The 11,428-nt window shown below is 51.7% G+C and overlaps 1 protein-coding gene across 2 annotated transcripts in view; it reads right to left on the bottom strand.

Moving 5' to 3' along the window:
* Positions 1–33: 33 nt before the first annotated feature.
* The window catches only part of LOC146365069 (nucleolar protein 4-like), a 102,692-nt gene continuing 91,297 nt past the window's right edge, over positions 34–11,428 (bottom strand). For both annotated transcript variants that reach the window (XM_084917880.1, XM_084917881.1), the window contains 4 exons: positions 11,232–11,420; positions 10,081–10,194; positions 7,286–7,538; positions 34–7,097 (listed from right to left, as the gene is read on the bottom strand). In XM_084917880.1, the coding sequence (XP_084774006.1) occupies positions 6,856–7,097; positions 7,286–7,538; positions 10,081–10,194; positions 11,232–11,420 (798 nt within the window). In that variant the 3' untranslated portion in view covers positions 34–6,855. The remainder of the gene's footprint in view (positions 7,098–7,285; positions 7,539–10,080; positions 10,195–11,231; positions 11,421–11,428) is intronic.

Raw genomic sequence — 11,428 nt, 5'->3', positions numbered from 1 at the left:
ATGGGAGGAAATAAGGGAGCGTGAAAGCTGACGTCTGATAGATAGCACACAGTTTTTATTAGTATATTTAGCTTTGTGATGTACAGCTCGGGAGGAAACAAACCAAAAACAAACTGAACGGTCACAAAGTCCAGAAACATTTCAGCCTTAGCAGTGACATCACACAAAGAAAGCTCAGTCTGTATAATCATTGGTTTCTTCGTCATGGACCAGAGTGATATGTAGTCATCAACAAACAGAAAGAATAAGAACCCAGATTTCTTCTTTTTTTCCCCTCCGTCCTTTAAGTTGCTTCACATATATTATCAACACTTTTCTAAAGAATCAAAATATTCAGCCACAGGTACTGCAAAAGGTATCCACTGTTATATAGAAGAATAATAAACACAATAAATATAAAAAGAATTGATTTGATATAATTTATATGGTATCAAAGAGAGGGAAATGGGCCTTCAGCTGCTTTTATAAAAGTCATGTCCTTTTTTCTGTTCCTGAGGTTGAGTTTCGCCCTCCGCAGTTTAAGTTTCGCTAAATACACTCACAGACTACAGACCCGACGCCCGGGGCCCGAAATGGCTTTTCATTCACTGAGGAATCGTGTCCCACGGATCGCGGAGGGTCGCCGTGGCCCCGCTGGGATCCTGTGTGCCGTGGAGTCAGCCGAGAGGTCGGGGGTCAACCGCAACCCACCCCTCCAGAGCCGAACAATCGCACAACTCCCCCCTCCCACACCCAGAAGGCCGCCCGGGAACGCCTCGACTTTCTTCACCGAGCACGTTAGCGTGGCAGATTTACCTCAGCGATAATGATGCTAACAGGAAGTACCCGATCCCCCAGACCCTACGGAGGACTGAAACTGCCAAAGTGACTGAACAGCTCCAACACTTTAACAGAAAATTAAATGCATCAACCCAAACATTTCTGTCCATATTCACCTTTGTACAGATTTACCCCGTCTGGCTTTGACCCGGCTTCAGTGACTGTGGCAACATCTGGACCACATCTGGGCCAGGCTCACCACCTCTCCTGCAGGAAATCGCCGTCTTCTAAAAACTAGACCAAACTGTGCACTACTAAAAATAATGAAAATAAAAATATATAAATAATGTTCTCATTTGTTATAATCCCATAAAACTAACACTGATGAACTGAAAACAGACTTTAAAGTAAAACTAACGGCCTGCAAAACATTTACCTGAGCTGTAAATGAGCCTTAGGTCAGGTCCAAACATGGCTGCTGCACAGGTACCTGCGAGCCAATTACATTCATTTATTCATGCATTCATTTTGCACTTTATTTCCTTATTTACAACATGAAACAGGAAATAAAGAGGAGAATTACAGTTCAGATTAATTTCTTAGTTTGATGCATTTAAAGGTGCTAAGGCCATTAGTACTTTTGGCACTCTCAGGCCTCCACAGTGGGAAAGGGCAGAGTGTGAAAGGTGGATAATCATATTTAGTCTCAGTCCCATTTCCCTGTGTGAGGAAGGAGTGAGAGGAACTCAGGAGTGGAAAAGAGAGGCATGAAGATGAAAACAGAAAGAACCAGAAAAGAAAAATAGCAAAAATCTGTACATGTAAACATCACACTTCCACTGAGTCGAACCATGAGGAGAGTTACAGGTTTCACATTGGTATTACTGAAGGTACGAAGGCCCGGCAGAGGACGTCGAGACAGTCACGAGTCCGGCACAAAGAAGTCAGCCAAAGACGGGAAGGAAAGAGAAAAGCACAAACTGAAAACCAGGAAACCGAGCGGCCCGGATGCCGTCTTTATATTCTGACAGAAGCCGTACAGATAGAAAAATAAAAACGCTCCATAACGCCGTCTGCCTTCTTTCTTTTTTTCTTAAAGACGTGTTTTGAGCTTAGATTCTGATTCGATGGGACCCGACTGGCATCGCGACTACAGACGCCCCCGTCTGACGCCGTCCTCCACAGCAACATGTGATTCAAGACTTTTGCACAAGCAAGACATCCTGCACTTTGATGTTCATGTCTGCATCTGTTAGAAACCTGCCGCCATGACAGCCAGATTTAATGAATGAAGCGCGCGTTTCCACGCTTCATCAAACTCGAGTCTTTGAGCCAAAAGGAAACAAACTGAGAGGAACCAGCTGGAGTCGTGGTTCCTGCTTCTACACCGACTGCTGACCCTCGCTTCTGAGTGTGAGGAACGACCGGGAGCACGATCCCATCGTGAGGTCACGCCCCTTTAAATTCGTCCCTGAGGACCGATCGTCTGAGGCAGGCGGTTCAGAGGAAACCGCTCAGACTGTGGGTCGAGCTCTCCTCCTCCTCGCCACGTCTTCCTCCGTGCAAAGAGCGGTTGGCACCTCCTTTGAGTGATCTAAAGGTGACAGCAGCAGGAAGACCCTAACCCTGAACCTTAAGATGACCCCTCAACATCCTTCAGAGGGGCTGACAGGAGGCTTCTGTTACCTGTGGACACAGGTGGGCTCTCCATGCAGGTTTTTCCTTTTAAGGAGTTAAAACAGGTGGACATGAAGACAGAAGGCGCTAAATGTGAAGTAAACTGATCGACTCCACCTCCAGAGTCTCCGAGGCCCGAGAGGTCGACGAGACGCCGTGACCTTTGTGACACACTGACCACCTCTGTCTCAACACGACCTTTAAAAACAGAGCAGCTGTGGAGGACAGCTAAGATGAGCTCAGCATCCGCGGCGGCGCCGGCCGGGGCCCGTCTGCTGACGTGCACGTTTGGAATGTGTGGTAGAAACTGCTGGAATATAAAAAGACCACTTTAATCACACTACAAAATATAGAAATCAGAAGAAGAATCACGTCATACTAAAAAATAGAAACTGGATAGAAACGCATCTGCTATGTACTCGACCATGGAGACGTTAACAACGAGCGGAGAAGGAGGCGGCGGCGGCGTATGGCTAAAACACTCGGATCATTCTCCCGATCTGTCCGGCTGTGCCGACAGCAGGAATGGAAACCAAACAGAGAGCAAATTCCACCTTTCTGCAGATTGTCATTTGCTTTTTGTTGTGTGTGATTCAGAAACATCCTCTCTGAGAAACAGGAAGTGATGCGATGATTTCATCAGACCATCTCAAAGGTTTTATGAACTCATTCCTTAAGAAATCCAACAAAAGACGAATAATAACAAGGTCGCCAGAGGTCGTTTCAAAGGAGCAGAAGGTATCGAGGAGGATGAACAGAACGGCTTCGAACATTCGACCCTGGCGTGAGCAGGAAGTTAAAGGAAGTCGGGAACATAAAGCAGAAGTGCATCGAACTGTTCCTGCGTTTCCTCTGAACTTTATGGAGTCCTCAGAGTCCGTACAGGCGATTCTGAAGGCGATCACAGAGAAAGACTGCTTCAAAGGACGCGTTTGGAGACTTCAGGACATCCTCCCCGACAGCAGGAAGCCTTTCAGCCGATTCAACCAATCGCACGCTGCCATTCAAAGTAAACAAACAGCTGTTTGTCTAACGGGAGGATCTCGTTTATTTCTCACAAACATTTGGGAGCTTCGAGGCTTTTGGAACCGCAGCAGTGCAGGTGAAACCCCGCCGCGGTCCGAGGGATCGCCACACCTCCAGGTCCCGGGTCTGCTGACGCTGCCGCCACAGCAGAGAGCGGTTCGGCCCATCACAGCACACCTGGACCGGTCCAGGTGACCCAGAGGTGCTGGGTCGCTCTGACTCTGAAAGCCAGGAAGCAGAGGCAGCATCTGAGAGCACAGTGAGGATCAGATGGAGGAAGAGCAGGACGGGACGCCGGGGCCCAAACTCTGTTTACGAGGACGAATAAAGTTTGATTGAACATCGGTGTTGATCGTCCTTTTTAAATGCTTTGAGGTGAAAGGTGGGTCAAAGGTCGTGCCCTCCTGCTCTTCTTCTCATCTTTTTTTTTTTGCATATTTTTCTCCAGTTTTCCTCTCGCTGATCTTTAATCACAGCTTTCCAAAAACAAAACCTCATCAAATTCAGTCACTTCCATGTGAAACTTTTCCCAAAGCTCGGGCGCTTCTGTCGCTGCACATGAGCGTGAATGTGTGGATGTTTGGGTGGAGGCTGTGAGGTCTGAGCTGCCATCACAAACCTTCCAGTGAACGTGGTGATTATCAGCCGCATGACAGAAAACTGCCATGCCACGCCTCCCCTGTGCTTCACAGCAGAGCGGGGCGTGTGGGGGTTGGGGGCGGTCCCTCTGAGGAAACATGCATACACTCACACAAAGTGGCCCCGCCCCTTCACATCACAGATGACTGTTGCTTTCCTCGCTGTGCAAAAAGAAGCAAATTACAGTGAAATGACCGTCGAGCTGAGTAGAAACCATAATAGAAGCAGAGCATCATCCAGGAAACCAGGAGCTTAACGAGCCCAAGTCCCTAACAAGCGCCTGAGGCCTCAACGAGGGCCCAAACTGCTAATGAGCCCGAGGCCCCACGAGCCCGAGGCCCCAACGAGCCCGAGGCCTTAACAAGCCCGAGGCCCCAACGAGCCTGAGGCCTTAACGAGCCCGAGGCCTTAACGAGCCTGAGGCCCCAACGAGCCTGAGGCCTTAACGAGCCCGAGGCCCCAACGAGCCCGAGGCCCCAACGAGCCCGAGGCCTTAACGAGCCTGAGGCCCCACGAGCCCGAGGCCCCACGAGCCCGAGGCCTTAACGAGCCCGAGGCCTTAACGAGCCTGAGGCCTTAACGAGCCCGAGGCCCCAACGAGCCCGAGGCCTTAACGAGCCCGAGGCCCCACGAGCCCGAGGCCTTAACGAGCCCGAGGCCCCACGAGCCCGAGGCCTTAACGAGCCCGAGGCCCCACGAGCCCGAGGCCTTAACGAGCCCGAGGCCCCAACGAGCTGAGGTTCAAAATGCACTTTGAAGCTAAATTTCACATAATGAAAAATAATTATCTTTAAACAACGCTATCAAAAGACAAAAGTACTCAGCGGTGATGAGAACGAGAATTAAAGGGAGAGTTTGGGTTTGGGGAAATAACTTGCTTCCTTGCAGAGATCCTGATGGGACGTTTGATGTTCTGACAGCTAGCTTAGCTTAGCTCAAAGACTGCAGGCAGGGGTAAACAGCTAGCCTGGCTCTGTTTAAAGGTCAGAAAATCTGCTTATTCCTGTACAGAGCACCAGCTAACATGTTATGTTTTCTCTCTCTTTTTTTAGTATGGCTTCTTTTTACAGGGCATAACATGCTAATGAGTAAGCTAGCCACTTCCCCCAGCTTCTAGTGTTTAAAGCTAAGCTAGCTTAGGGCTACTGTCTTGTATCCTATATGGTCCAGAAGCTACTGCTGAGCCATAAGCATGTTAACTTCTGCTCTAAAGTTTTAACATGGGAGTCTATGAGGCCGACCCACCACTGGAGCTTCCAGAGGACATCAGAGGAACTGCAGCTTCTAGAGCTCCAGGGTTGGACAGGTACAACAATGAGGTCAGATTTTCATCTAACTTGAAAGCAAATCCTATTTCCACAAACATCAAACTCTTCAAGCAGCAGAGCGTAAGCAGGGACCAGAACATCAGGAGTGATTCCAACATGGCTGAGAACCTGAGGGAGGAGCTCCCGCTCCACTTATCTGCTGCCTCACTTTCCTCTCAGACTAATCACAAGTTACCCACTAGTAAACAAACAGATAGTATTAATCTACACGGGACTAGAAGTTTGTACAGCCCTCCCCGTGCCCTCCAAACTGAGGGGAGGGTCCGAAAAGAAGAAGATTCACAGTTAGAAAGTCACAAAACACGACAGGAATCGAGCCCTATGAAGCAAAACAAAGAAAGCAGCCGACCAAGCAGCCAGCGGGACAGAGAGGAGCGCCGGATCGGACCGTCGCTCTCTGAGCCGGTTGGTCGCGTTTTCACGGGGCACTGCGGCGAGCTACCGCCCGGCTGTGTTGAGGTTTCAGGTCTATGGCAGAAGGTCCGGTTTTTAAAATAGCAGCAGCAACATGAAAGTTCATCATTATAATCATAGTAATAACAACAATAATAGTAATGGCCATCTCAGAGTTTAACAGACACACACAGTAAGACGGAGCAGTCCTCCTCATCCTCAAGCCTGAGGAAGAGGAGGAGGTTTAGGTCCACGAAGAAGAGCCGGAGAGTAGGTCCAAAGAGAGAGAAGAAGAGGAGGAGGAGGAGGAGGAGGAGGAGGAGGAGGGACAGATGCTGAGGTTTCGTAGAAGCTGGAGGTAAACCTGCGCACACGTGCACGACTCTCCTCAGAAAAGAAAGAAACGCTGACGACATCAGGAGGCGGAGAAACCCGGCTTCACCTGCAGGAGCTGAGCGTTTGATTGGCAGGTCTGATCTGAGGTATTTCCTGGCGGTCAAAATGGCGTCTCGGATGCATAAGTGAGCACGCGGCTCCCGGGGCCAAGGGGAAGGACGGGGTGAGGTCAGAGGTGAGGAGAAAGTGCTGAAGGACACAGAGAGCTTATATACAGGCGAGCACGAACAGTCTGTTCTTTTTCTTCTTTCACTTTAAAAATGTCCAACGGAAAAATCACAAAAGAGAAAACGTCCCAACAAAGAAACGGACAGCGTCCGAAAACAGACAGCCTCAGCGCGACGTCGTTTTTATAACCAGAAGAAGATCGACCCGAACTCCCACAGCTCCCCAGAGAGTCTTTGCTCCTCCTCCTCTGTGATTGTGAGGCGCCTCCGCAGAGGAGCCGAGCTTCCTGCGGCGTTCCGGTTTTTGTTCTCAGGCAGGATTCGGTGGATTCTCCGCCCTCGCTGCGGCCTCAGGTTCCCGTTTTCCTCCAAACGGTCGCCACAGTTTCAAAACCAGGCGAGGCCGGCGAGGGCGCAGGAAACGTGACGGGGTAGTGTGTGTGTGTGTGTGTGTGTGTGTGTGTGTGAGATCAGTTCTGCTGCAGGATGAGGTTTTCCAGCTCGTCTGCTGAGCGCAGCAGGAAGGCGGCTGACTCTCGGTATCCGGCGATCAGCTGACGCACGGCCGTGATCTCTGGCTGGCTGAGCTGGGTCGACGCCCCGCCCCCTCCTCCGCCACCACTGCCCCGCCCACCGAGGCTGTTGGCGGCAACAGAAGAGGAGGAGTTACTGACGTTGGAGGAGTGAGACTTCATGCTGAGATCAGTGGGGCCTGCAGAGGAACACGGTCGAGATTATGATGTCATTACTTAGAAATGATGTGATATTACATAAAATATGTTCCTGACACGAGAAAACATCCACAGGAAGGACCCAAACATTTAAACTTTGGACCTTTAATGATGAAACCACACCCAACAATCTGTAAATAAAAGATGGACTGCTAGCGTCATTACTTACCGTTGGTCTGACCGGCAACAGCAGCAGCGGCAGCAGCAGCACCGGTTGTCAGGGAAACAGGGTGTTGCATGGTGGCGCTCAGGCCTGGGTATCCACGGTAACCGTAGCTGAGGCCAGCGCCGTTGATATAGAGCTGGGACTCCTGGGAGGAGAAGGCTGAGGCGGCCAATGAGTAGGCGGAGTGAGCGAGGGACGCCGGCTCCCTCAGAACGCCTCCGACCCCGGACGGCTTATCCAGAGTGATCTGCTCATCCTGAGGAAGGACAAGGAAGTCAGGAGCTTTTCAAAATAAAAACAGCACGATGGGGGCAGGAAGCAGGAATGCTGATGCTGACAGGGGATTTTTCTCTCATGGAATTAAAGAAAAACTTCCAAAACTGGAAAGTTGATAAACGCAAACTGCACTCACAGCAGCTTCTAAACATATTCATGATCATGGGCACCGCCTGCCGTGGGCGTGTCCAGCTACAGGTCTGAATGTTGTATGGATAACCAACACATCACAGGTGTGATGGCAGCTAAACCCAGTGGAGCGGTAATAATTAGTGCTGTCAGCGCCATAATCGCATTAACGTGTGCGTGGGGCTGCACGGCGCTAACGAGTTAACCATGCTAACCTGCAGACGCCGTGCAGCCTCTCGCTGCGTTAATGCGGTTATGGCGTTAATGTCATTTTAATGAGATTAACGCTGACAGCACTACTAATAATAATGCAAGAGCAAATACCAACAACTGGGTGAGCGAGGCTGTTATTGTGTGTGTATACGGATAATAGCAAACACTGTAATGAATTTTGTTCGCTCAAATTAAACTCAAATTTTAATTTTCTACTTAAAATGCAACATTTGTACTTACAATTTTTTTACGTGTGCTCAGAATAGAGGCACAAAAATAACGCCATGTCCTCGCCCCTGTCCTCGCCCCTGTCCTCGCCCCTGTCCTCGCCACTGTCCTCGCCACTGTTCTCGTCCCTGTCCTCGACACTGTCCTCGCCCCTGTCACCGACACTGTCCTCGACACTGTCCTCGCCCCTGTCCTCGACACTGTCCTCGCCCCTGTCCTCGCCCCTGTCCTCGCCACTGTCCTCGACACTGTCCTCGCCCCTGTCACCGACACTGTCCTCGACACTGTCCTCGCCACTGTCCTCGCCCCTGTCCTCGACACTGTCCTCGCCACTGTCCTCGCCCCTGTCACCGACACTGTCCTCGACACTGTCCTTGCCCCTGTCCTCGACACTGTCCTCGCCCCTGTCCTCGACACTGTCCTCGCCCCTGTCACCGACACTGTCCTCGCCACTGTCACCGACACTGTCCTCGCCCCTGTCACCGACACTGTCCTCGCCCCTGTCCTCGCCCCTGTCCTCGACACTGTCCTCGACACTGTCCTCGCCCCTGTCACCGACACTGTCCTCGCCACTGTCCTCGACACTGTCCTCGCCACTGTCCTCGCCCCTGTCACCGACACTGTCCTCGACACTGTCCTCGCCCCTGTCCTCGACACTGTCCTCGCCACTGTTCTCGTCCCTGTCCTCGACACTGTCCTCGCCCCTGTCCTCGACACTGTCCTCGCCCCTGTCACCGACACTGTCCTCGCCACTGTCCTCGCCACTGTTCTCGCCCCTGTCCTCGACACTGTCCTCACCCCTGTCACCGACACTGTCTTCGACACTGTCCTCGCCACTGTCCTCGACACTGTTCTCGCCCCTGTCACCGACACTGTCTTCGACACTGTCCTCGCCACTGTTCTCGCCCCTGTCCTCGACACTGTCCTCGCCCCTGTCCTCGACACTGTCCTCGCCCCTGTCACCGACACTGTCTTCGACACTGTCCTCGACACTGTTCTCGCCCCTGTCACCGACACTGTCTTCGACACTGTCCTCGCCACTGTCCTCGACACTGTTCTCGCCCCTGTCCTCAACACTGTCCTCGACACTGTCCTCGACACTGTCCTCACCCCTGTCACCGACACTGTCTTCGACACTGTCCTCGCCACTGTCCTCGACACTGTTCTCGCCCCTGTCACCGACACTGTCTTCGACACTGTCCTCGCCACTGTCCTCGACACTGTTCTCGCCCCTGTCACCGACACTGTCTTCGACACTGTCCTCGCCCCTGTCCTCACCCCTGTCCTCGACACTGTCTTCGACACTGTTCTCGCCCCTGTCCTCGACACTGTCCTCGCCCCTGTCCTCACCCCTGTCCTCGACACTGTCCTCGCCCCTGTCCTCACCCCTGTCCTCGACACTGTCCTCGCCCCTGTCCTCACCCCTGTCCTCGACACTGTCCTCGCCCCTGTCCTCGACACTGTCCTCGCCCCTGTCCTTGACACTGTCCTCGCCCCTGTCTTGCACATTTCGTCCCTGAGACATGGCTGTGAGTCAGCGCTGTGCAGTGGCCACAGCATGTGTGTGTCTGCATGATGAGGAGACGCTGCTGCTGTAAATGACAGAAATGTGTCAGCGCTGCTGTTCTGTGGTCATCAGTCGGGTTTGTGTCACAGATAATATTCCTTATTTTTTGAAAAACAGGAACCTTAAATTGCTCGTCTGTTGCTGTGGTGTGAATGGTGTTTATCAGCTGTATGTATGCACTGCTTCACATTTTCCACAGCGAGCTGGATTGGAATCTTTGTCGGGCTGACTCTGGCCCGCGGGCCTCATGTTTGACACCAGCAGTGAAGCCCTGATGTTCCTTCGGGGTTTTTCTGATCAGAAAGGAGAGAGCGCCTCCCGCTGGAAGCCGTCAGTAAAGCAGCTCTGTGTTGGACACAACTGTGGAAGCACCGCAGGAACTCACGTGGTAGGCTTCGAGGCGCATCCTCTTGGCAGCGTTGCGTGATTCACTCTCGCAGGCAGCAGCCAGGATGTTCTCAGCCATGGCCGAGGTGAGGTGAGGTGGAGTGGGGCGGGTCTGAAAACAACAGAAGCTCAGGGTCAGAGTCTTCGGGTTCTTCATCATCACGTTCACATCACTAAGATCAAGGAAAATCATCCACAGCAGAAAGAAACAGAACAATTAATCAACGAGCTAAAAAAGCGATCAGCAGGAGAACATCAGGAGTGATCGTGAGAGTGGAAGGAAACGTCCAGGAGAAGGTAGTCAAACCGCTTCAGCTCACAGCGAGGAGGAAAACACACTGAGGAAGAGGAGGTGGAGATGAAGAATGAGGGCACCACAGGGGGGATGCTGGGAGGAAGAGCCTGAAGATGGAAAATAAGAGGTTTACAGGTGGGAGAGGAAGATGAAGGTAAACTGATGATCTGTGAGGAGAAGAGGAAAAACAAGAAGAAAAAGAGGATGAGGAGGAAGAACCAGAATACGAAGAAGATGAAACAGCAGGAGATGAAGGATAAGAAAGCTTAGATGATGAAGAATAACATCAGCTATCCAAGCATGTGTGTCTCCACCACCAGGGGCAGCAGAGACTGTGCCGTGATTGGTCAGTTTGTCCTCCACACTCTCAGACTACATTTATGACATTGACCTTCAGAGATCAGACTCAGCTGTGATGATCACCTGTGAAAGCTCCTGGCTCTGACCTTTGCCCTGCCCTCTGTGGACGCAGACGTGAGCACCGTGACAGAGACGCGCTGTGACTGTGTGGGACACGAGCTCCGAGTGTCTTTGTCACATGTTCCACTACAGGCACCTGTACCTGTTCCTTTGGTATATTATCCTGAGCTCTTCATGTCCTCCTTAAGTTCTGCACCTGAGTAAAGTGCAGCGCCCCCCCGTCCTTCTGACCTTGTGTTTAGGTCACAGTGAACAAACCGCTTCAGTGCATCTGAGACCTTCACTTTAAATGCGACTCTACAGAAGTTCAACCATCCCAGCTAACCTTTGAGAACCGGTCCCCTCGTCTCGCAGACGCCCCCTGCAGGGACCTCCAGGGTGGAGCAGATTAAAGAAATAAGCAAAGAAGAAGAGCAGCATGCGTGTCGCAGTACCTCCATGCCGTTCTTCTTCATGCGACGGCAGGATTTGAGGTAGGTGCGGATGCGCTTGCGGGCGCGTTCCTGGAACTCTGGGAACTGTCTGCTGCAGGACTCGATGATGGCCTGGATCTTCTCCTTAGGCTGCTTGGAGATGGGCACCATCCGATCCAAGTTCTCGTCCACAAACAGACGCACAAACATCTGCAGGA

The sequence above is a fragment of the Perissodus microlepis genome, chromosome 20 (assembly GCF_051167445.1).
Source record: "Perissodus microlepis isolate ML-2025 ecotype Zambia chromosome 20, ASM5116744v1, whole genome shotgun sequence".
NCBI lineage: Eukaryota > Metazoa > Chordata > Actinopteri > Cichliformes > Cichlidae > Perissodus > Perissodus microlepis.
This window is presented reverse-complemented; position numbering and strand designations above follow the sequence as displayed.